The sequence below is a fragment of the Hydra vulgaris genome, chromosome 14 (genome assembly GCF_038396675.1).
Source record: "Hydra vulgaris chromosome 14, alternate assembly HydraT2T_AEP".
Lineage (NCBI taxonomy): Eukaryota > Metazoa > Cnidaria > Hydrozoa > Anthoathecata > Hydridae > Hydra > Hydra vulgaris.
Window position 1 is genome coordinate 23042501 of NC_088933.1, and position 27213 is coordinate 23069713.

General features: G+C 26.2%; 1 protein-coding gene across 16 annotated transcripts in view; it reads left to right on the forward strand.

The window, feature by feature from the left end:
• LOC101237539 (contactin-4) overlaps positions 1-27213 on the forward strand; it is a 42120-nt gene that overhangs the window by 1045 nt on the left and 13862 nt on the right. The window contains exons 1-10 of one of the 16 annotated variants that reach the window (XM_065817435.1): positions 8693-8875; positions 14687-14786; positions 15254-15541; positions 15895-16197; positions 16297-16396; positions 18296-18483; positions 18957-19220; positions 19349-19642; positions 22396-22686; positions 25141-25221. In XM_065817435.1, coding sequence (XP_065673507.1) covers positions 14717-14786; positions 15254-15541; positions 15895-16197; positions 16297-16396; positions 18296-18483; positions 18957-19220; positions 19349-19642; positions 22396-22686; positions 25141-25221 — 1879 coding nt within the window. In that variant the 5' untranslated portion in view covers positions 8693-8875; positions 14687-14716. Of the gene's footprint in view, positions 1-8662; positions 8880-10095; positions 10307-11813; positions 11953-12489; positions 12699-13235; positions 13269-13689; positions 14188-14686; positions 14787-15253; positions 15542-15894; positions 16198-16296; positions 16397-18295; positions 18484-18956; positions 19221-19348; positions 19643-22395; positions 22687-25140; positions 25222-27213 lie in introns of those variants that run through there. The other 15 variants (XM_065817443.1, XM_065817441.1, XM_065817437.1 and 12 more) reach the window with 15 other exon arrangements.

Below are 27213 nucleotides of genomic sequence, written 5' to 3' on the forward strand. Positions count from 1 at the left end.
CAGGATCATTATCATTATAATTAACTACAATATTTAAGGTTATAATAGTTCATCTCTCATATCTCAATGTTATAAATAGATCTTTGAAGCCTCCATGTTAAATGTGGTTCTCAAATGTAGTCCTCAAATGTGGTTTTACTAGAATACTTTTAAAGAAACTTAAATAGGTTTTTTATTTCACTTTATATCTTAGTCAAAATTTTGCATGAGCAAATACCATAAAGTTAAACAATTTGTGCAACATTTATACTTGTTTAAGGGATGCAGATCAACTGTAGGAATGCATCTAAGTTAAACTTATTGATTCAGATTGGTACAAACTGTATTAACTTGAATCAATATGTGTACAAACTGTAACAATCCATTTCACGTGTCACGTGTATTAAATTTCATCGCTAATTATCTGTAGTATACATTATATGAATAAATATATATTTAAGTATACATTTTATACATACTTAAATATATATATATATATATATATATATATATATATATATATATATATATATATATATATATAAATATATATTTAAGTATACATTTTATACATACTTAAATATATATATATATATATATATATATATATATATATATATATATATATATATATATATATATATATATATATATATATACATTACTTCCGTCTACACATATTGTAATTTTTAACCCAACAACTAGTCAATAAATTAAAGTAGTCAAGTGCCATTTTTATTCTAAAACAGAATTGCCTACGCTTAATACAATATTTTGTTTATAATTTTATGCAAAAAAGATTGGTCTTGTTTAATTGGGGTATTAGGTCAGTGCAGAAAGGTAACCTGTTTTAGTTTACAAATATCATTTTGTAAAATCATTGTATCATTTATATTTTCAAATATCTTTTTCGCTGTTAAACATATGGCCTTGATCTCCTCTACTTTATGTCTTGACCTTATAACATGTGATTTTCGTCTTGCAGCAACATTTTTATTAGAGATTATTTAACGGTTATAAATAATTATTTATCACACCTCAGGTACAGTTATAAATAACTTTTTATCACACCTCAGGTACAGTTCTAACACTAAAAAATATTAGTTGTTTCAGATTTTTGTTTAAATTTTTTTAGTTATCAAGGCTATAGTGTTGTTTCTATTTGTTGTTGTATAAATAAACGCTTACCCAGCAAGCACATAGTCATATTGACTTTGAACGTCATAATAATGACGAAGTCCTAAAATACAAGCTGTCAAATATCAAAAGAAACTAACAAACTTTTAAAAAAAAATTTTATAAAAAAATTATTATATTTGTAACAATTATTTTTATATTAATGCTACTTAACAATTTTTAAAATACTTTGTTGAAACTACGACTTTATTTATACAATAGGTAGTAGCTAATATTAAATTAGCTTATAAAAACTGATATAATTGAAGTTACAAAATTTAATAACTATTTGATTGGTAAATTCAGGGTGACAGTTAAGAAAAAGCATTTGATTTTATTGCATCCAATACTAAATTATACGAAAACAAATTTTTTATAAAACGTCATATATTAAAATTTCTCAGAAAGCATTTTTTGAAAAAACACTTACAGCGTATTGTCCGACTAAAATTTAGTATTTAGTAATAAGTTTTTTTTTTTTTTTGCATCCTCTTGGAGTTCAAAACAAACTAGTCAAATCCAGGAATCACACATGGTTACTTAGCTGAATTGATTTATATTTATAGGAGTCTCCTTTTTGTGGTCAGACGGACACCAGAATGGTTATTTGTAATATAGAAGTTATTAAAACAATAAAAAAAATTAAATGAATTATTTAACTTTAACACCAAACTAATTTAAACAGGCTTATAAAACATGTTTTTGGTGAATCATATAAAATCATGGTGAATCATATAAAACATGTTTTTGGTGAATCAAATTTTTGGTGAAACAGATTTTTGGTAAAACAGATACTTGGTGAAACAGATTTTTGGTAAAACAGATTTTTAATTTTTTGATGCTTTTAAAATTTAGGCTTAACATATTCTACTATATTCTACTTTGGAAATAGTTTTATATCCTTTTTCACCTTTATAGTGCCCAAGATCAATTTATTTAAATTGACTTTTAATCAATTTATTTAAATTGACTTTTAATCAATTTATATAAACTGACTTTTGATCATTTTATTTTAATTTATTCAGATCTAATTTTAAATTTATTCAGGTCTTATTTCAAATTTATTCAGATCTTATAATAGATCGATTTATTTAAATCGACTTTTGAATTTCTTGTCTTTTCATCATGACTTTATTATCAAGAACTTATAAAAAATACCTTTTTTGTTTCAATAACTGTAATTAATTAAAGTTGTTCGTTTACGCAATTTTCCATGCAATTTTACTAACTCATACAACAGAAATGTTAAAAAAGGATTTGTGATTGATTCCATAATAATTTTTTTACTATTTCATGCGAAACTTTTTATTAATTTAAAAAAATATGAATTTCTTGCTATATGAATGATTTTGATATAAATTCTATATCAATATATATATATATATATATATATATATATATATATATATATATATATATATATATATATATATATATATATATATATATACATATATATATATATATATATATGTATATATACAGGGGCTATTCTAGGAAAAAAATATGGGCGTTGGCACCCTCAGCCCCTCCCCGCCATGTTGCATAGAAATTTAGCACAAATGTTGCCAAATATCGTGTTATTTTTTTTTATGAATAGCGTTTTTTCGCGAAAAAAACAATATTTGCTGTAAAAAACGTGAGAAAAAAAAAAGGTTCTCAAATTTTAATTTGGGCGCCCAAATACGATTGACGCTGTAGAAAACGGTCTAGAATAGCCCCCTTATATATATATATATATATATATATATATATATATATATATATATATATATATATATATATATATATATATATATATATATATATATATATATATATATATATATATATATATATATATATATATATATATATATATATATATATATATAAACGTGAGAAAAAAAAAGGTTCTCAAATTTTAATTTGGGCGCCCAAATACGATTGACGCTGTAGAAAACGGTCTAGAATAGCCCCCTTACGGCCTTTCCAGATTCGGACCTAGAGTTTTTTCACGCTCACTAAGGCTCTATAGTTAACCTGAAAAGACTTGGTTCGAACTTTTTTTATATTTTGGTAAGATTTTGTATTTTCACACTGGAGTTAATTAAGGAATCAATTACGAAAAATTACGGTTTTTCAAGCTTCGGAACAAAAAATAATAGAAGCTTTAAAAACAAACCAAAATAGAAAAAAAAGAAAAAAACAAAGAGGGGGCTGTAAGTTTTATATGATTATTACTCTAAACGCAAATTTTTTTTCTAAAATTGAATTGTAATTACGAGTTTACACCATATTAAAAGTTTGAAAACATAAGCATAACTTCAATCATTGGTATGTTTGTACCTATGATAAATAAATATGTTTTGCAAAACCTTACAATAATTAAAGCATGGAACAAAAAAACCAAAAATAATTGTCTCCCTTTCCTCTCCCCTAATCGCGAGAGCAATAAATTTGTTAATTTTTTTCTAAACTTCTTTTTAACTGAATTAATATTCATCATCAAACTTTTAATTTCATACAATAATCTTAAAGTGTTCATAAACTATAAACATATCAAGTTTGAACCCCTGTAATTTGAGGGGGTTACAAACTTAACATGTCATAATTTTCAAACACTTTTTTTTTTTTTTTATTTTTTTTATTTTTAGATTATTCACCTCCCCAAGGCCCGAGGGGGGGCCACTACAGTCGAGGAGTCTACTCATTTTTTTTTTTTTTTTTTTTTTTTTTTTTTTTTAGTTGTTATTCGTGGTACTACCCTCTCTCAACTCTTTAACTCCGAAACACGAACCTTTCCGAGCAAGGCCGCTGCGCGGAGAAACTAAGTTGAGCGCGGTACTTCCAGGGACGTGGTGGGAGTCGAACTCCGAACCTCTCGCTTATGAAGCGAGCGCTCTTACCACTACACCACTACCGCATATGAACAAAATTTAAAATCTAATGATAACCTCGACTTCAGTTAGCATTTTTTGGTGCTTGAGATAGCTAACTTACAGACATGCAGCAAACTCAAAACCCCTGTATGTTTATATGTCAAATGATGATGCTTTGCAATAATTGCGATGATTGAAGACTGGGAACCTTTTAAATTTATCAGCCTCCCACCCCAAACGTGAGGGGCAACAAGTTGATAAAATATATTTTGTACTATTCTCAATTAGATTTATATTTATCGTTAAATTTTGAGTTTCATAGTTTTCAAAGTTATGACCATATAAATTTGTAACCCCTTCAATTTGAGGGGTCTAAACTTTATATGGTCATAATTTTTGAACGCTGAGAGATAATACTATGAAACTTAAAATTTATCGATTAATATAAGTCTAGTTTAGAATAATCCAAAAAATATTTTATCTACTTGTTGCCCCTCGCGTTTGGTGTGTGTGTGTTTGAATTAAGTTTAAGATCTTTTTTGTTCCCAGCCTCCAGTCATCGCAATTTTTTGCAAAGCATCATTATTTGGCATAAATATAAAAATAGAAATGTTTGGAGTTTGCTCGCTGTCTGGAAGTTAGTTTTCTCAAACAATAAAAAATGCTGGATTCATCACTGCTCGGTATCAGCCCTTTTTTTTCTTTTTTAATTAGCATCAACAAATCTGCTTAGACTGTTAGAACGCCAGAAAGTAATCCATCATCGTTTTCGTTTGCAGTCTTAAGAAATGCCTAGTCATTACAAATATTTGTCTTTCGTGTGTCGGTTGTTTTTTAACAGCGTTAAAAATGGACAAAAAATTTTAATAGATAATAAAATTAATAATGAAAAAATATTTTTAACTTAAACGTTAATATTCACGGATTGTTACCAACAACTGTCTTATTGTATTAAGAAGAACATGATGACTTTGATTCGCTATTATCCGCTTAACATTTTAACCGCTGAGAATGAGTTGAGTTTTATAAAGTATTTTGCAAGAAAATAAATTAAGTTTGAATTACGGTATTGCGATTTCGCGTAAATTTTAAAAGGTGGTAAACAATTCTTTTTTGAATTTGTTTTTAAAAAAAATTTCTTTAAAAGTAACTCACAAAAGAAAATATCAATTTGTTTTAGTTTACAACAATATGATAATTTTGGTTTCTCATTAACATTATTTTTTATAGCATTGCATATTCACATCTAATATTAGATGTGAACGCGAATCTAACGTTAGCTAAATGTTTGATTTGTTTGAGTCGTTAAAAAATGAATTACGGAAGAAAATAATCTATTTTAAATTAATTCTTTTTATTCATTTGCGTCACGCAATAACCTCAATGCTATTTTGCTAAATACGTACTCATAAAAAAATTTTAAACTTATCAATATTTTTTTAGTTAGCAAATAAAATCTCAAATAATAAGTTAAAATTCCAACTAATCGAAATCTTATATATTATCATAAAACAAATATAACAATGTTCTTTAAGTTTAATACGGTCAATTATGTTTAAACAAGCTTTATATTTCAAGAGAAATATTTTTATGTAACTAAAAAATCTACCTTATCTTTAATATAATACATTTGCTAAAAGTTTATTTTTTGCAAAGTTGAAATTTGAAATTTTTTTCCGTTTTCAAACGAGAGAACTTGTGACGAACTTGTGTGTTCTCAATAACTGAGACGAACAAGTTGTGAACCAGGGCCGACAACGCCGGGGGAACATGACCCACTTTTCTCTAAAAGACAAATTTTTTTTTTTTTTTTTAGAGAAAATTCTATATATAGAGGACTTTTTTTAGAAATAAACAATTGTGCCCCTCCACTTCGAAGCCCGTGTCGTTGGCTTTGTGAACTGCCAACTGTTGGCAGTACACAATTCGTTCTTAAGCTAACGCGGAATCGATTCTAACGAAACTTTGTTAAACCTTTCTTTAGATGATGATAACACATGTTCATTCTGTAAATACTTTAAATCCAAATAAATAAAACATAAAATAGTTTCACCCTGAATCAGAACACAGAGTACAAATGAAAATGTTTGTGTTTTCAGACTCATTGCATTCTTCGCATACCATCTCTATTCAGATTTTGTTTTTGCAAATGTAGTCCTTATGCCTACAACATTAATATAGTCTTTTTAAGTGCCTTTTAAAACAAAACAAAAAAGTAACAATTTACCAAAATTCTAATTATACTAAGGCTCTCTCCGTCAATATACGACATTAGGCTATAAGTTGACTGAAAGAGCCTTAAATCATAAGATAAAAATTGGGAGAGCGCATAAGAGACACTATACGCCATTTTAATGGAATTTTTTTAAAACATTCAATTTTGTGATTACTGCTTGTTGTTTGGTAAAATTTTGATTTTGACTCGGATGGTGTAAAATAAAGTATGGTGTCAAATGAACGATGGTATTCTAGTAATAAATCACACAATTTGTAAAGTAGACATTTGCGTTTCCAAACGGTACGGTATGTAACCGTACAAAACCGTAAAAAAAAAATTTTTGATTCCACAATTTCAAATAAGCAGAAATTTTGATTAGTAATAATGCTTTCAAAGTCCAAGATTGTTACAATGAAACAAATTAAAAGGTCAAATGAAAAAAGTTGTTTTCTGTATTGTCTTTATTTTTTTAATAGTGTTGCGTAGGAAATATTTTCTCTGTACTGCCTGTTTTCACTCATATCAATTTAGTTCTCAATGCCACGAGTTGTACTACAAACGTGTTGCTTTCCCAGTCTTAAAGTATATCTTTGCAATGTTTTTTATTTTTACAAAACATTAACCTGGTTAAATAGTATAGTTAAAAACAATTAAAATAATCACTTTCTACAAGTAGTTTTTACTTTAATAGTTTTTCGCATTTAGGTTTAAATTGATTTATATTGTTTATACTTTCACGCGGTTATTAATTACTAAAAATATTTATTTATAAAATAGGACAATTTTGAATGCCTCTGCAAATCGCGTATTTTATCGATATATTTATCATTATCCGATATTGTAGAAACCATAAAGATTTGATTAAGGCAGTATAATTAAAGACTTTGAATAAATAGCTTCGCCCATTATCTCGTACGAGAAATTTTGTTCCAAAAAGAACGTTCAAAAGTTAATATTAACAAATTCTAATTTTAATTATAAAGGACGCTGCTTCTAATAGGATAGTTAGAAAGTTAATTAACAGTAAATGAATTTAAAAACAACAATAAAGAATTTTAAAGTACCAACTATCCTTTTTGGTTAGAAAATTACTTATATTTTGTCTTTATATTACCATATAAAGACAAAATTGCTTATACCTTGTTTTAATTATGAATTGCTCTTGCCTTGTTTTAATAATGATTTATAGTGATTTGTTTATACCTTTTTTGATTGTGGCTTGCTTATATTTGGTTTGATGATCAATTCTTCATACCTATGGTAAATATCTCTTCAATCGCTATTACAAAATTTACAATCAAATTTATTAATATTTTTCTGGATATCAGTTTTGTATAAAAAAAAAGTTTTTTATTCACTAAAAAGTTTCGCGGGCGCACATACTACCCTTTATATTGTTTTGAATTTTTGTTCAGGATTTCAATTGTTGTAACGAATATTAAAAAAAACAATGTACGTACGTACTAAGCTTTAAGCTATGCAATAAAATATTGTTCCATGAATTTAACATCAGTGAGTTTTAAATTTTTAAACGGGATTTATTATTGTTGAATATTTAGTTGCCAAATGCCACTGCAAAATTTTAATCCACCGACTGTGACATCGACACATGACTCCGACATCGACTGTTTTTGGTATAACTCTTCAATAAAAGGATAAATATTTTAAAGATTAGGCTTTTTGCATTTTATTTATAAATAACATATACAAATTAAAAGCTAATTAACTTTCTCAATTACAATGTTATTACACAGGAAACTTCTTTTAACAAGTAGCAAATCCATAACAGCTATAATTAATAAAAATAATTATAGTTAAATAATTAAAATCAATAACTAAATTTGACTTTTGGAATAATATGTGATTTAGACATCTGACGATCGAACTTCAGTAAGTTTGTTTAAACATATGACGATCAACTTTTGGCCAGGTTATTTAGACGTCTGACAATCAATTTTTGGATGGATATTTAGACGTTTGACAATTGACTTTCGGCCAGGTTGTTTTGACGTTTGACAATTGAAGTTCGGCCAGGCTATTTAGACAGCTGACGATTTATTAATAGTAATATTAATAGATACTATTTATTATTAGTTTGATAAATTAATAAAACAATTGCATCGTAAACAATCTATTAAACTGCGATTTATTGTTATGAATTGAGAAAACATATTTAATCTAAACAAATCTAAGTTAGTTTTCTATACATTCATATTAATTGACAACGGAACTAAAAAAAAGTAGCATGGCAGTAATGTAAAAACAAACAAACAAACAAAATAAAGGTCCAGATATTCTTTGGCATGTTGTAAATAAAAAAATTTGATACCGAAATCGCTTAAGATTTTCCATTGTCACGTACAGCACTAAAAACGATACAATGCGATTTTTTTATTTGTTTTAGCACAAAAAAGTTCAATCTTTCGGCAAGTGTTTAAGTCAATATTATGTTGCAGTATTTCAGTTTACTACGCAAAATAAAGGTTCGAGCGCCTAAATTGTGTTCACACATAAAACAGTTTATTTTTCTCTTCCAAAAAAGATAGAACAGATCGTCGCTCAGTAACAGCATTTTGTTAAACGTAGTTAAAATTTGGTGGCTGAATTATTAATATCTTGTAATGTAATGATTTGTTATCAGGTAGGTGAGATATATTCAGTAAAAAAATCTTGGATTAATTATTTTCATTAAAAACGTATGTATAAACATTTATAAATTCATAAACATATTCGTGTTTCAGCTGTGGTAAGTTCTCTAAACACTTTCTTGTTTTGATTTAAAGTGTAGTACATGTCTCTGATTTTTTTTAAAATAACACAATGGTCTTTAAAAACCGAATCTCCAAAATTAAAAAAGTTATCCTCCGCTCATATTTTATGTTTTATAGTTTTTATGTAAAAACTGTTTGAATTTCAAGACACGAGATAACGGGCATAGTTATTTATTTCGTAATCGACGCTTTCCGTTCATAAAAATATAACTTAACAAAGTAAGTCATTCGACGCGTTTTATTTTCAGTATTATCATTGAATAATCGTTTGTAACTATTGGCAACACTAAGTACTTTCAAGTGAGTTGAAAAAAATAATTAATCGCAGACTAGAAAAGTATATAAAAGCAGAGAAAACTACTTATCTTTCACAGCACGTTTCATATAAATAGTTTGTCAAGCATATCCATAAGCATACTCCATAAGTTAATAATATAAAAACCGTACCTCCTGTGCAGAGGTAAGCAACTATAAAAATATGCTAGTTTATAGCATATTTATAAATACAAATTTAAGTTAGATATTGTAAGCTTGTATAAATTTATGTAGAGAACTTTGTATTATAATGGAAAAGAATAGTTGAAATAATTATTATATATATATAATAATATATATATATATTTATATATATATATATATATATATATATATATATATATATATATATATATATATATATATATATATATATATATATATATATATATATATATATAATTATTATATATATATATGCATGCATTTTTAAAAATTGTAGTTTTTCTATTTATTTTTGTAAAAATTCATAAACATCTTTTTGTTTCGTTTTAACAAATTAACATTTTTTAGACGCACCTTTTTAGCACATAAACCCATGTCTCAGATTTTTTTAAATATTTAAGATAAAAATTTCAACAAGTTATATAAAGCACAAAAAGTTAACGAAGCAACGATTAAAAAAAAAAAAAAAAAAAAAACTGATTGCGATATGTTAATGTCGCATTTAAGGTTATTATATTGTGATTATATTATTAAGGAACAATAGATCATTGCATTCTGGAGTATTATGCTTATTCTTGTATTTACATTGAGTTTGAAAAAAAATAGTATTATTTCACAAAGAGGTTTTGTTTCTCTTATTCAATCTGTCGCTAAATTGAGACTTTCTCAAACATTCGTTCTCTATAATAATAGTGCAAAGATTACAAAAATCCAGCTTGTTTGCAAAGTTCCAACTTTTTATAATTTTTTTTACAGAAAAAAATTCACCAATGGGTGAGCATCAATGAAGCCTGCGTTTATAAGCTGCACATAAAATTACAGTTTGCTTTTTTTTTTTTTTTAATTTATTAGTTTTGCCATTTTGTCGAATAAGAATTGTAAAGCTGTATAATTTTTTTTTTATATTTATAATTTAACAATTAATGTTAAAATTAACAAATAATATTTATAAAAAAAACTTAAAATTCCAAACTTAAAAAACAAACTTTTAAAAATTAGTGGCCGAATTGTTAATATCTTGTTATGTAATGATTTGTTATCAAGTATGTAAGATACTTTCATGAAAAAAATAGCATTTATTTGTGTATAAAGCTCAATAATTCTTTTTTTATATTTATAATTTAACAACTAAAGTTAATATTTACTTTTATAATATTTATAATTGAATTTTAGTAATACTTATATTTGAAGTTAATATTTATTATAAAAAAACTAAAAGTTACAATTATAAACATACTTTCAAAATTTTATAAATATTATTACATTAACTATGCAGCATAACTAATGTAATTATCAACAATAAGTGGTATCAGCTGAAATTTTAAAAAACCATTTCAATTAAATTAAATTAATAATTAAAATAATTAAAAACTAAAGGTTAAATTCTTGCAACATCATGTTAAAAAATGTCAAAAAATTCAGACTTTACAATTCTCGTGCGACTATTGGTTATTTTTTAAAAATTTTGTGTTACATTTTTATTGTGTTTTACATTTTGTAAATAATGTGACGTTACAAGATTTATGTTTCTTTAAAGTTTAGAAGATTTTTCTTTGAGTTTACAATCTCAGAATATCTTTTTTAATTAATTTCTGCTTCAAAAGGACGCTAAGCTTACGAAGATGAAGCTTAAGCAGAAAATCTTATTGGTTTATTGATTTTTGTTGAAACGGAAAAATAAATGCAACTCATATAGACATTTAAAGTGTTTTCCGTCACACATTTTAAGAATACACAAGTATAATTTTTTGTCAAAACATTAGAAATATTTTATGCTTCAACTGTAGCAATTATGCATGAACTGTAGCAATTATGCATAAACTGTAGCAATTATGCAAATTATTTAGGCACCAAAATAAACATAGTGGGGTTTAAAATCATAAAAACCGTTAAATGATTTGCTTGACAAACAAGAATCTTCATAAAAATGTACTTCCTGGCGCCATTTCTATTTATACAAATATATTTATAAAAATCTATAATTAATAAAGAATCAAAAAATGTAAAAAAAAATTTAATATATGCAAAATAAGGTGAGAGCTGTTTACATATTGCATGGAATTCTCTTGATTGTTTCGTATAAACGCAATTTTGCTATAAACGCATTTGCAAAACAAATATTTATAATGTAATTGGAGCTATATTATCAGTTTTGTAATAACCGCCTAAGATTAAAACATATATGCTAAAATATTTCAGCCATTGACGCTTGAACAATTAAGCCAAGATGAAGAAGTAGATGTGTTGGTTATTTTTGTTTCTGTAACCACTAAATGAGTTTATTATACCGCAGATTATTGATCTTTTCGTATCAATCCTACATTTTAGAGCAATCGTTTGAGCTTTTCAATCTAAAGATAAAAGAAATTATAACATCATGTTTGCGCACTTCAAGTTTCACATTTAGAATTATGGCATTTGAAAGTGGTTAGACGCAGACAAAAATCATAAGAGAAAATTTGACGAGGTAACCAAGGATGTATTAAGTCAAAAGTTATCTTTATACCAAAATCTATTTATATATAAGCATCGAAGAAAAAAGATAACTAATATAAATGAATTTAAAAATCAAGTTACCGCATCTAAAGGTCTTCTAAACCTGAAAGTCGTTACCGTAAAAATTCTTTTCTTTTAAAAATATCTTTGCAACTTTATATGTAGGATTTTTTTTGTCAAAAAAAATTTCATCAAATTGTTTCAAAAGCTTTTTAGCAACAAGATAAAATAAAACGCGTTGGTCAGCCATAGAACATTGTAATTTTTATAATTTATAATATATAATTTCCAAAACTAGAGTTTAGAAAATGAGTTCTTCACGATTAAACTTGGCCATCTAAATCGCTGTTGTTAAAGAACAATAGTTTTTGTTTTATTTACTTTTATTTGGAGCCACGCGCTTAAAGTTTAAATTTAGAGAGTATTATACGGCTGGGAATGAATTTAAAAAATGCCGATAAAAAAAACGCGGTAAAAGCATAATAGAATCTATACTTTTTGCTAGTCCAAAACAATTAGTAATTTAATAGTAAGTTAAAAAAAGTTTTTGAAATTTTAGCTGAATTTCGCATTCGTGTACGAAGCCGAATAAATAGCACGTATTGATAAATATTTAAACGCCTCATTTGGTTGCCCTAGGTGAAAAAAGTTGTAAAGGTTTTTTTTTATATTTCAAAGAAGAAAAAATTGCTTTAATATAGTAAAAACATTATGGAGGTAAGCTTTGTGCAACATTTTGAAAAAAGTTTTAAAGATATAATTATTTGAATTCCTCAATATATACATATATAATTTACGCTCACTAATTATTTCTTAAATTTGTCGTAATTAAGAGAAATTTATTTTCATACGCTTGTCTAATTATAATTTATGTAAAACACATTTTTAATTATAGCGCTGCGCTTGGATTTTTTTCAATTTTTACTTTAACGTTGATTATAAATATTTGCTTATATTTGATTATAAATAAATGCTTAACATAGATTATAAATATACCGGTTATAAATTTCGTTGTATATGTTTTGTGGAATAATTTGTTTACTTAAATATTTATCAATACTAAAATGCTTATATTTTCTTAAGCTGTGGAAGGGGTTTTTAACATTTGAATTTTATAATTTTTAAACATTTGATAATTTTGTTATCAATTTTTATTACTATTACTTTTAATTTTGAATTACAGTTTCTTTTTTCATTTTACTACATTGTTTAAATTGGTCTTTTATTTTTTTAAATTTTATTCGTATAGCAGTTAATCTAATCCAATGGCTAAAGTAAGCTAAATTGGTAAGCATAAATAATATGAAAATTGCAACAACAAAAATAAAAAAATGCAACTAATTAAACCAAATTAAAGATTTTGGAAGAAGTAAGCAAAAATGCATAAGTTTGCAGTAAAAAATTATTTAAAGTATTTTACAAAAATAGTTTATATATATATATATATATATATATATATATATATATATATATATATATATATATATATATATATATATATATATATATATATATATATATATATATATATATATATATATGTGTGTGTGTGTGCGTGTATGTATGCGTTAATTAAATATATTAAAACGCTGTCTAAAATCCTGAATTGTTAGCAGGCATCATAAATCGGTTGTATGCAGCAGCAGTCTGTCTTTTTACTAAATTTCAATTGAAGAGATATTATAGTTTACGTATTACGCGAATTGTTAATTCCATTTTAATAACTCTTCACCTCAGAGGAATTTCTTGCATGTTAAATGCCTTTTCTAAGAGGCAATAAAGATTTTTTTGTTTAACATTTATCCAAGACACTTCACATGGCAAGACTTTAACACGAGGAGACTCTGAAAATAAATCTTAAAGGAAATCGCTGAAACTTAACGTATGCATTCTAATGACATTTACTTGTGGGCAGGAAATTAGTTTTAACCTTACCATTTATCAGAGCTACGCGAATTATATTTTGAGTTTTTTAAATTATATATTAATAACAATATTTTAACGTTGAAGGATTTTTAATGCAGAGAGATAAATTTAGACTTTGTTGTATTTTTTAACAAACTGCACTTGAAAGTTTCTTTTATAAGAAAGAGTGGATTTTTGGTTAAGAAAGTTTCAACAAGTTTGGTTGAGATTTAACAAATTGATAAAGGAAATAAAAGATAACGAATAATTTAAAAAAGTCAACGAAAAATCTAAAAAAGCTGTAATGAGCCGTGTTTTTTTTATTAATTCTTCTTTATTTTAAAATTATATGGCTTTCGTAGATTCTTGTTGGAATTTAGATATTTTAACGATCTTTTTTAGGAATTTTTATCAATCAATTATAGATGATTTCCTTATTAATAGATACTAATAATGGACACATATTTTTGCTTAAATTTGTTAGACTTAGTTCGAACTTAGCACCAATATTTTTGTAATCGTATTTTGTATAAACAGTTTAATTTTTTGTCAAGTTTGATAAAACAAACAATAAAATTGCATTTGAAGCGTAATTATGTTTAATAAAATGCTTTTAAAATTCAAATAAAAGTCGAAAGTTTTCTTATCTATTACCAGAATTATTGTTAGTGTTACCATTATTGAGCTGTGTGCCTCATTGACAGGCATTTTTAACAAAAATTATATATATATATATATATATATATATATATATATATATATATATATATATATATATATAACAAATTCTATTTATTTAGTTCAAGAATCTGACACTGTAATGTAAGAGGATGACATGGATCTTGAAGTGCTACCTGATAGTTTTAAGTACTTTAACTAGGATACCACCTATTTTTTTAGGTATATTCTTTTAAATTTATTTTATAATAATTTATATAATTTGCTATTAGCTTTTATAGTTTACAGTAAATTAGATTGTTAGGTTGCAAATTTACATTTTGTTCTTTAATGCGTTGACGGCATTTGCCGCATACAATTTTGCTAAACGAACGTTAAGAATATAAAAACGCTAAAGTATTGATGTAGTATCTAAGCAAACTGCAAACTGCAATGGATCGGCAAATGGTTTACATTCAAAGATATAACATCGGCTTTTAAAAAAAAAACAATAACAAAAACAGCAAGTTTTTATAAAGGACAGAATGACTTTTAGCTTATATTAATGTCATTGAATGATTAAAGGTATTTAACGCTAAAAGCTAATCGTCGGAATGGATTGATCTCATTGAGATGCTTAGTGTTTATTGTTGATGTAACTTAGTATGCAATATAATTGCAGATTTTAATTTTTATTTATTTATTGATAGAATCTAATGATCCCTACTTGGGTTTTATCCAAGAACCTGAAAACGGACTGGTGGAAACACTGAATTATAAACTTACTTGTAAAGCATTTGGAGATCAACTCTTAATATATTCTTGGTACAAAGACGATATAGTTATAAATAATAAAAATAATCGGACACTGGTATTAGAAGACGGTTCATTGACAATTTTTAATGCATTGCGTAGTAAAGATCAAGGAAAGTATCGGTGTCTTGTGTCCAATCGGTACGGAGGGCTATTAAGTAAATCAGCATTCGTAACTTTTCCATGTAAGTACCTGATTTAAAATTTAATTAATTTTTAAAACATTTCAGTTGAATAAGAAAAAGAATTCTATATTTAATTTGTTTATACAGAACGTATTTATAATAGAATCCTTATTCAATAAACAAAACAATAACAACGACAACAAAAAATCTCAGAACTATTAAAAAGTGTTTTTTAGTTAATAAATTTAACTAGCATAACGAACTAAATAATACCCTAATACTTTTAACACCCTAATAGTATGTCTTTATGCTACACTTTATGTTTACGTGTGTTATTATTATTATTATTATTTATTTAAACTTTTGTGTTATTATTATTATTATTATTTATTTAAAAAAATTGTTTTATTTAGATTTAAACGAGTTTTCAGCTGAAGACAGTAACTCGAGAGTCACAGCAGGTGATAAAAAAGTGCTTTTTTGTAACGCCCCTGACTCTTATCCAGATAGAAATATTTATTGGGCAAAACGGCATTCATCAGGAAACTATTTTCCTTTGCAATTAGACATGAACTCCTATTACAGTGTTAGTGAAGCAGGCGATTTGTATTTTTCATATACTACAAAAGAAGATTACGGTATTTATTATTGCAGTGTTGAAAATAACAAATTGAGAAGAGTCTTAAAAAGGACTGTCGATCTTAAAGTCAGCCAAAGTAAGTTTTTTTATAGTTCTTTTTTAATAGTTTATGCAACTTTGAACTGAATTAAATTATTTGTTTTGTATTTAAATTGTGAAACAACTTGCTTTTTAGAAGAAACGCAAGATATTGTACCGCCCGAAGTTTGGGTTTTTAATGATCAAACTGCAATGAAAAATTCAAATTTTATGATGGAATGCATTGCATTTGGAAGGCAAGACTTTATACTTATAGTATATGCAGTGGGGTGAATTGCAAACGACAATTTTTAAAAAAATGCCTCTTAATAGCTTTAAATGTATTTTATATAATAAAATAACACAAAAGATTTTTTTCAAAAAAAAAAATTTTCAAGGTTCGCCAAGGTTACAATTACAATTACAATTACAAGGTGCCTATATGTAGTAATATATATATATATATATATATATATATATATATATATATATATATATATATATATATATATATATATATATATATATATATATATATATATATACTTATATCAAAGACTCTGTTAAATGTTAAAAGGTCTTAAGCGGTGGGGGCGATTAATTGTATATTTATATATTTAACAAAACATGTTGTTTGAAAACGTAAATAAAGTAAGGAGACTATTTAAAAGTGATTAGAAACTTTAATAAAGTTCTGTGGTGCAAAAAAAAAATATCAAACTTTAAGACTTATATTATTTAAAAAATTAACTCAAAATGTTTTATTATTAGTGGGCTTGCCTGCTCACAAATCATTAAATCTGAAAATGACCATTTCTAGATCTGGATCCGCCAAGTCAAAAAGACCTAAAAATTGCCCCCTCTCCTCCTTCCTTTCAAGGTGGTCTGGATTTGCCCCTGTCCTAGAGAAACTCAAACAATATTTTTTATTTAAAAATATTTTAAATCCAGCGTTGTTTTATTATAAAGAACTCGTCTAGAGCTATTAACGGGTAATGCATAAGTTATTGGACAAATTTTAATTTAATTTTCCTAGCTAATAAAACAATCACATGGTTCGATGTATATGCATACAAAAACTATGAAATGTTTATTTTATTATCTAAAGTAAATTTTTTTAAATGCAAATTCGAAATTTTTTTAATAAAAAGTCATAATGTAAAAAAAGTGAAATCGTAAATCATTTCAAAAAAGAAGGAATAGTACAAAATACAATCTATAACTTAAAAAATGTTCATTTATACTCTGAAAAAAAGCATTCTGGTCATCTGACACCATGAGCAAGCCAAACTAAAGAGACTTGTAAAAAACCGAAAGGGGGTCAGTCGGAGAAAATTGGGTATTAAATTCGGTGTGAATTAATTGATAAATGGTCGTCAACTAGAAAAAACAAGTATTCAATGCAGAAAACGTATGAAGACTTCCAAATACACCATAGAACAACAAATAAAAGCAAAAAAAAAAGATGCCGAAAACTTGCTAATCAGTTCTATAACACAAATTCACTTCTGGCCATTGATAATAAATACTTTTGTTTTGCATGTGTTAATATGACTGGAAATTCAAAATACTACACTGACATCAAAGAAACATGTCTAGAAAGTGTTCGCTTTGTGGGATAAGAGAAATTTTCAAAAAAGTTTACGAGGTAGGTTGGCAAGCTTGATTATAGAAAATCTTGATGAATCGAATCAAACTACAATTAAAAGTAACTATTTTAAATTTTTTAAATTTGCTTATGAAAGGTGTCAAAGCAAAATTGAGATCAATTGCAGATCATAGAGCAGATGGTGGAGATAATGATTGCAGGTTATAGATCAGATGATGGAGTAATGATTGCAGATTATTGAGTTTTTCCGTATAATAAATAAATAATTTTTATTTACAATTAAATATCTTGATTTAGCAAAAAATCTTAATAAATTTTAATAAAAATTTACTTAAAACTAATATATTAAAGATTTTAGTCCGATAACTTATGCGCAACCCGCTACAAAGCAATTTTTAAAAGTTGTTGTTTTTAGATGCATTCTAATATAAAGTATATTTTATATGCAATTTCCAATATATATTTTATGCACTTAAACTTTATTCATATTTTTATAAGACTTCTTTCTTATTACAACTTGTAGCAAAAAAGTTTCTTTTAACTTTAGACCCGTTCCAACAATGCAATTCCGTCGTGTTGATACTAACGCAATACTAAAAGGATCTTACCAAGTTGGTAACAGGCTACGTTATGAATTTGGTAGCTTTGATGTTCAACATAGAGGCGAATACTCTTGCGAAGTTTCCAATGATTTAGGTCAAACAAATTCCAAAACAGCTTTTTTAGAGCTAGAAGGTAATAGTTGTTTCGCAATCTTTTAAATATAATTTTTTTTTTTTTTTTTTTTTTTTTTTTTGCCGTAAATGTCCATCTGTTAACAAGCTGTTAGATGTCAAACTTAAAGATGTATCATCTTTGTTTACTTTTCCTTCCTTCCCAAAGCTTCACTTTAAAAAGTTTTACTTAGATAATTAACATATATATGCTTACAATATTTATAAACATATATATATATATATATATATATATATATATATATATATATATATATATATATATATATATATATATATATATACTATATATATATATATATATATATATATATATATATATATATATATATATATATATATATATATATATATATATATATATATATATATATATATATATATATATATATATATATATATATATATATATATATATATATATATATATATATATAAATCATATATATGATTTTAAAAAATTTTTATATTCAGCTTCTCCCGAAATGATAACACCTGATGAAAATAAGTTTTCTGCACAAGATACAACTATATCTTTTCGCTGTGAAGCTACGGGTGTCCCTGCTGTTACGTACAGCTGGTATTTAAATGGACAGTTATTAGAACCTAGTGATGGGGTATCAACTAAAGGTACATTAACAATAACTGTAAAAAGCTCAAAATCTTCTGGATTTTATCAATGCATTGCATCTAACAGACACGGCGAAGCTATGATGACAATACGCTTTTCAGTTTTAGGTAGAAATTTAATAACTAATTATTTATTTTTTGTATAAATATCTGTTAATTTCTGTTTTGGTTTAACTTCTGCTAAAAAAATTTAATATTTAAAACTTTTTAAAAATATTTTTTAAAACGCTTTATAGAAACACCTGCTGCGTTTGGGCCATTAAGTACAAGCCCTGCAGAAACTACTCATGCAGTTGTTGGCGGTTTTGCACAAATATTTTGTATACCTACTGGAGCCCCAAAACCCACAATAACTTGGAAAAAAATTAATGATACTACAGAAATTTTGAAAACAAGCGATAAATATACAATATTACCAACAGGAACACTAAAAATAAACAATATTAAGCTTTCTGATAGTGGTATATACGAATGCACAGCTAAAAATAGATTAGGTTCAGCAACACGAAGCGGAGTTTTAGAAGTAACAGGTAACCCCGTTATGCATATCTTTTCTTCAACGTTTTTATTGCGCTATTTTATTAATACTATAACATTAATTTTTTATATGTTTTATTTTTAGCAAAAATAGTTTTAAGAAGTATAAATAATAGGGATTTAGTATTGACGCATTAAATGCACTGAAGATCGTTGTAAATAATTTACATGAAATGTAAATAAACCTTTAAAACCATTTCATGTTGCCATGTTCAAGTTCAAGGAAAAAGTCATACGAATAAAAAATTAATAAAAAAAAAAAAAGAATGGAGTTATAATTGATGACAATGAAGGATAGTTAGAGAAACAGTGCAACTGTTTGTAAAAACCATTAGAAGCTGAAGCTAGCACGTTTGATAGAAAGCACATCAAATGTTATAGTGAAATGTAGATGTTTGGCGAGGGAAAAGATGATGAGGAAATAGGTGGTTTTTCTTTAAGATGATGGGAATAAATGGTTTTCTCTAGGGAATAGATGGTTTTTCTTTAAAAAAAACTAGTCACTTAGAATTATATTGAGTTGAAAAATTAATTTGAAATTTCAAAATCTTCTCAAGGCTCCGCAACAAACTTAAGAAGTTATTTAAATAAAAAATTTTTTACAACTATTTAGATATGTAATAATATGAATAGAGTTTTGTTTTATTAATATTTTTAACATATGCGGAACTATTCCATATCGTGCAGCGCACTCTGCATATATAGGTAAGTATTTGTGCGTCATAGTAAAATTACGAAGTACATTTTAATAGGTTAATACAAAACAAAAGGTTACGGCTGTAGTTTCAGAAAATATTTTGTCTGATTTAATTTATGTCGTTCATACTTTTAACAGTTTAATACGGGCAAAAAAGAACATTGCATGTTAGTGCTAAAATCCAAAAATTTTTTTGAAATTCTCGATAATCCTATTCTTTAACCGCTAATAAAACATTTTATAAAAGTATTCTGAATATGGAAAACTCCTATTCCCTATCTAAATCCACATCCGAGATGAGGTTAGAACCCGCTTTATAAAAACATTATGGAAGAATTTAGTTGATTATCTTAAACAGAGCTTATCTTAAACAAAGCTTTTCTCAGCTGCGTACGCTTAAGGGAGTGAGTGGTAAAGTAATAACTCCCTGAAGACTTACCCAGCCTGCATTTGGTCCTTAAACAACGTCTTTGAAACGTCTTTGAACGTTCTTAACGTCTTTTAAACGTTCAAACTAAATGCCGGCTGGTTAAGTTGTTATATTGTCAGTCACAATATGGAATTCACTTAACTTTAGAGCAAGCATAAGGAAAATACCTATGCCTATGCAGATAAAGTTTTAAATAAAATTTTTTTTGGAAACGAGCAAAATCAGGTCAGCAAAACCACAAACAAAAGCAAAGAAATTACAAAGATGATGATCCAAAGGCATTTGACCTCACTGAAAATGTGTAAGGTAGCAATGTAAGATTTTAATTTTGAGATTCAATGTAGGTTTTAAAAAGTATACACAAGCCTGTACTCATTCCTTTAAAAACTAATTTATCTGTTTACAAACCCCTCGTTTTAGTTGGGGCTCAAAAATTTACTTGAGTATAACGTTTTAAAAGCTAAATGATTTTTAAATAAAATTTAAAACATTGATTATTAGATGAAACTTAAAATATATCGAATATAAGAATGTATACTAAATATTATGAGTATATTTGGTAAAATATTTTTTTATTAACTCACTGCTCTTATATTTAAGGTGAAGGAAGGGAAAAAAAGAAATAGGTTTTAGGGTATTTTTGTTTCACAGCTCTTATCACCGCAATTTTTACAAAGCGTTCTTATTTGATATTAACATAAGCCTACATAAGTGTTTTATGTTTGAAAGTAATCTTTCAATCTTAAACAACAGCAAAAAAACTCGATCTTGGAACTGGGACCAGGAGCACTGTTTTTGAGGGTTTTTATATATCAATAAATGAGTGTAGTAGTTTTATCAAAGTTTTTATAGCCTATATCATCAACAGAAAGAGTAAATTACTTATTTTATGAAAGAGATTTTAAAATTAGAAATACTAACGCATTGAAACTTTTTTGTTTAAGTACATTTTTTATGCAGTTACGTTTACAATATTATAAATTAATCAGTTTGCTTTAATTTATATTGATCTCAGTTACTAAGTAGCTAACTGTCACTAAGTAACTAACAGTTATTTAAGAAATTATATTTATCGAAGTAAAAAGGAGTTGTGTAATTGAATTGTGTTTAGCGTTAGCGGTATTCTTGAATATTTGAACGTTGATAATATCAACATAATAAAATACCACGAACTTTCAATAATAATAAAAATGTACAGCAACTATTTTATTATTAAATGGCGTAAAAGTAAATTACAGGGGGTAAAGTATGCCTTTTTAACCACAAGTTCGAGAGCCATAAAACCAAAAATAAAAAAAAGTCAATATAGTTGTTGATATTATCGATATCTTTTGCATTCTGATTTATTTTCATAGTCAGTGTAGTGGTGTGACATCCCTCATTGCTGGTTATTTTCAGCATGTAGTCGGTTTTTATAGAAAATAGTTGCTAGTCAGCATTTGTTATATTTTAAAGGCCCTTCTCCTCCTCATTTTATATTCTAGAATCGCCGCTGAACACGTGAACAGATAAATAATTTATGTTGCAAATATTTAAAATCCGTTCACAAACACCAAAAAAAAAAGACTTTTACTGTTTTAGTTGTCATTTTTTTAAAATTCAAAACTTTTTTTTTGTAGATGGAATTGCTATAACCGAACCGTTAGCTGTAAGTGATGCTGTTATTGTTGGTGATACTATTCTTCTAAAATGTGTAACATCTTGCGTTCAGGATATTGAAGTAATATTTACCTGGTATAGAAGCCAACATAAGTTAAACTCAAATACTCCTAGAACTAACATTGTTCGTGAAAAAACAAGCTCCACTCTTACAATTTCTAATTCAACGTCAAAAGATGCTGGTTATTACACATGTAAAGCACAATGGGCCAATAAATCAGTTGAACGAAAAATTTTTATAATTGTAACGGGTAAGTAGTCTATTTAAATATTTTAAAATGCTTAATTTCATTTGTGCTATTACAACTTATTTATACAATTATAGAGTAAAATTAGGTCAGTTAACTGAACTATAAAAGTGAATAACTTTTTTTAATTTAAAATAATTATTCATTAAATTTTGTTGTTGTTATTGTTAGATTGAAAAGACATAAATCTTTTTGGAGTCATAACTTTATATATAGACCTATAGCTCAAGATCTAAATATCTAAAAAAAATTAGTGTGTAGGAGAAAGGGGAAGGGTAGGGAGCACACACTATTTAGTTATTTCATACACTAAATACTAAATATTGCTTTAAAAAGCCACGTTTGAATTGAATTTAATGGCTCATTCCAATAATATCTGTTTGACTTCACTGTATTGAATTTCAGGAACTTACCCATTTCACTGGGACAAAAGGATCTAACATTGGCATTGAGTCAGGACGGATTTGTCACCAAAAATATTTTCGTTTCTATAAATATATCGGCAAAGTATGTCTTTTATTCTTAAACACAACACATTTTTAATAATACTATAAATTACACATATTATACACTTATGTTTGGAAAATACTATTTCATAAAATCTAATCTCATTCAGTACCATTGTATCTCTTCCCCAAAGTGGCGAATAAAATGTTATCCTAAAGGCACGCTAGAGTAGACCGCCCCGTTCTCCTCTCCATTTCACACACATTTTAAATAATTTACGTTCCTGTTAAATAAACAATATAAATATATACGTATATCTTTAACCCATTAATATAATGGCAATGCAATTACCATTTTTACCAATTACAATTATAATATAATGGTAATGCAATTATATTTGTGTTAATGGGTTAAGATCAAAATATATTTTTATATTATTTATATTTTATTATGTTGTTTTTTTTAATTTTTTAAAGATTTTTTTTCTTTATTCAGTTTGACCTGGTTTTACTCTTCTTTATTTTATGTATTTTGTGCTTTGTATAATTTTATTCAAGTTAAAAAATTTATAAATCCGTACTAAAGGTTGATTATGATATATTTATATATTTATAAATATTTAATTAAAAATTATTAAACAAATTTATTACGACAAAACCGATTCGAGAAAGAAATAAAAGTTCATTCCACTTTTACTGCAAGTTGATAGCAAAAGTATCAGGTGCCTCAGTGCAAGAAAACCGAATAGAAATAAATTACTAAATTGTATAAATTAGCTGATTTAATTTGGTATAAATTCAAAAGTTAAAATTTATAATCCAAAAGTTTTAAAATTAATAAAAATAAAGAGAATAATTAATATACTCATATTTGTATTTAGAAAATAGGTTAAAAATTGCTCGTAAAAAATGATTTTTTTTATGACTCCAGAATGGTTATTTTAAATAATTTCTTCACATTACTCATTTTTATTGAAGTTTATATGATTTAATCTACAAACTCTCAATTGCATAACACGATTTTTCTAATTTAAATGAAAAATATAATACCCTGATGGAAGTTTTTTTTGTCTTTTAGCTTCTTATTAGCCTTTCAGTAAAACGCCTTTTCTCTGTAAAAGCTTCATGAAATGTTCTTTGGGTTTTTCCGTTTTAATTAGTTTAGCTAAATTTATATATAAATATTGTATCTTCGTGGTCATTCATAGTTGAGAGAAATTGCAGCGTTTAATAGCATGCATGTTTTTGCTATTAACATACTTAAAAGTGGATTGAATATTTTTAATTAATTATTTGTTGCTTTTTTTTTACTATTTTGTTCATTAATGTTTTATAATAGTGTCATTATTTGTTGCATATAAGCATACATCCCTTTTAGCCTCATTCCAGGCATCCTTTTGTTACTTTTACATTGTAAACGTCACACTAATTTATAAATTAGTTTTTAAAGTAACGCCTCGTTTGACATGATGCAGTTAAACAATTCCTGTTGGGAGAATTTACATGATCATTTTGTTTTCTTACTTTAACAAAAATGTTTTTAGCTTTATTTTTTATTAATTTATAAACATATTTTGTATTACACATTAAAAAATGTTTATCTAACTTTTATTGCGTGAAACGATTCTCCACTAGTTTACACGCCCACTTGAAAGCACATTGTTACTCACTTTATGTTGTTTGCCAACTCATGTTAATTAAGTTTATCTTTACTTGTTTGGGTTTCGTTTTTCAAATTGACTTTTTGTGCGTCTAATTATTTGCGAAAATAAAATAAAGCTAGACATCCCAATCTTGTCAAATCTCATTTTGCTAAGTAGTTTCTCTGATTATTTCACGCAAAAATGTCTGATCTAATTTTTATTCGAATCTGGCTAAAAGGGAGCTAATGCAGCGAACAATTGATACAGAGCTTAACGATTCGTTAACGCGCGTTTTTTTTATACATAAAACAAGTAATTTATTAAATGAGAGAATAAAGTTGATCATGATTCAAATTCTCCTAACATAGGCCCTAATGGTCACGAAGTAACCGATAAAGAAGGACATCCTGACGTTGTATCAACCGACAAGCCAGCTAGAAGCAAGTTTGGTAGGAATTGTTTAATTATATGTCTCACAAAAGAATGCCATATCAGTGTCAAAAGCAATAAAATATAACTTTTTTTTTATAACACGAGATTTAATCTGGGAAGAATGGGGGGACATTTTAAAATCTTTTGGCAGATTTTTGTCATTTGATTGTGTATCAATATATAAATAAACTATAACATAATATTTTATTAAGTTGACAAGTGTATCAACAAGTGATCATTATAAATATAAATAGTATTAAATAACGTTTATTTATAACAATTGTACTTATTGACAAAATAAACATTACTTAACATAAAATATATTCTTAACTCTCTTCTTAACTCCTAATCATCATTTTATCTTAAATTAGAAAGGATACCTGATTGCAACGTGTTCCTACTATCATGCAATAAAACTACTTTTTGCTTCATAATAAAATATAAAAGCATATCTATAATATCTATAATACATATAAATACATACTAAGTAATATAAAACGTATAAATATATACTAAATTAATAAAAAAAATTAAAAAAATTAACTTCAAGATTTTTGATTTTTTTTTACGATTCTTGATATATTTAGTTTATAAGATTTTTATCAATTATAGAAACAGTATTTAGAAATCTTACTTATAATACTTTTATTTTTTTGTGTTTTAACTCGCTTACTATATATAATATTTGGTTTTTTGTGTTCAAACTCGCTTACTATATATAATAGTTGGTTTTTAATTCATTGTGATGAATAACTGCAAACTTTTTTTAAATGTACTTAAGAACCTTCTACTCAATGTTTGAATGAAAAGAAAAAGAAACAAATAAAATCAAAAGCTTATAATAACAAAACATAATAGTTTCGGCAAAAAACAAATCGAAATTTTCTTTTTAACGCAAGTTACATCCGAATGCCATCCATCAGGTTTAACTAAAAAGATTTCATATTAACATTCAGTATCGATTACTAAACGTATATAAACGGATTTTCAGTTAAAAATAGTTTTTTTTAAATACAATTATCATAAATACGTAAAACAAATAGTTCTTCATTGTCGAACCGATAAAAGAGATGCAAAAGCTGAATATTTGTTAGCTTACATTAACAGGTTTAAAACTTGTACATAAAGATTGATTTAAAATCGCTGTTTGATACTGAAAGTTTAATGGATCAAAGTTGACAGACTGCAAAAAAAGAAGCCGCATTATTACATTATTAAAGATTATCAATGAAAAGTTATAAATTAAATCAAACACAAAATTAAACTACGCTATATATTATTTAAATAAAAAAATGTATTGTTACGATAAAAATAGTTACGATGAAAAGATAAAAAGATACGATAAATCATCCGCAGAGGGCTATAAAATGATTGAATCAAAGCAAAACAAAGTCAAACTATCTATAATATCTAAAACCTGTCATTTACACCAGTTAAAAATAAATGATATGCTAGTGAGCCTAACACGATGGCAGGAGTTTTTTCTCTGCGTATGTATATTTGATTGGCCAAAAAATTATGAAACTCAAACTATGTGATACATATGGAGTTCAGTAAGTACATATGTATTGTACTTACTCGATCGATTAATTTGTACATATAGTCTCGATATGTCTTAGTCCTCAATATATACATATTGAGGGTTAAACAAATAAAACGATTAATTGCAACTTTTTTCTTGCATTGTGAACATGAAACCTTTTGCTATCAAACACGTTTGGCTATTAAACCAAGCATTGTCAAAAATCATTTATAGTCGCCAGGTGTCTCGTTTTTTACGTAGTAGAGCAAAATCTATTAAAATCAAGATTTTCATAGCGCTTTCCTACGCAAAAATCGGACATCTGATAACCTTAGCTTACGTCAATGACTACTCGAATGATATATTGCATAAAAAAAGTCCAAAAAATAAACAAAAACAAATCATTTACAAAAGCGATCCAAGTTGGTAAAAAAAAAAAAAAATTTATTATAATTAAGTTTAACAAATAAACGTATATAATAAAAAA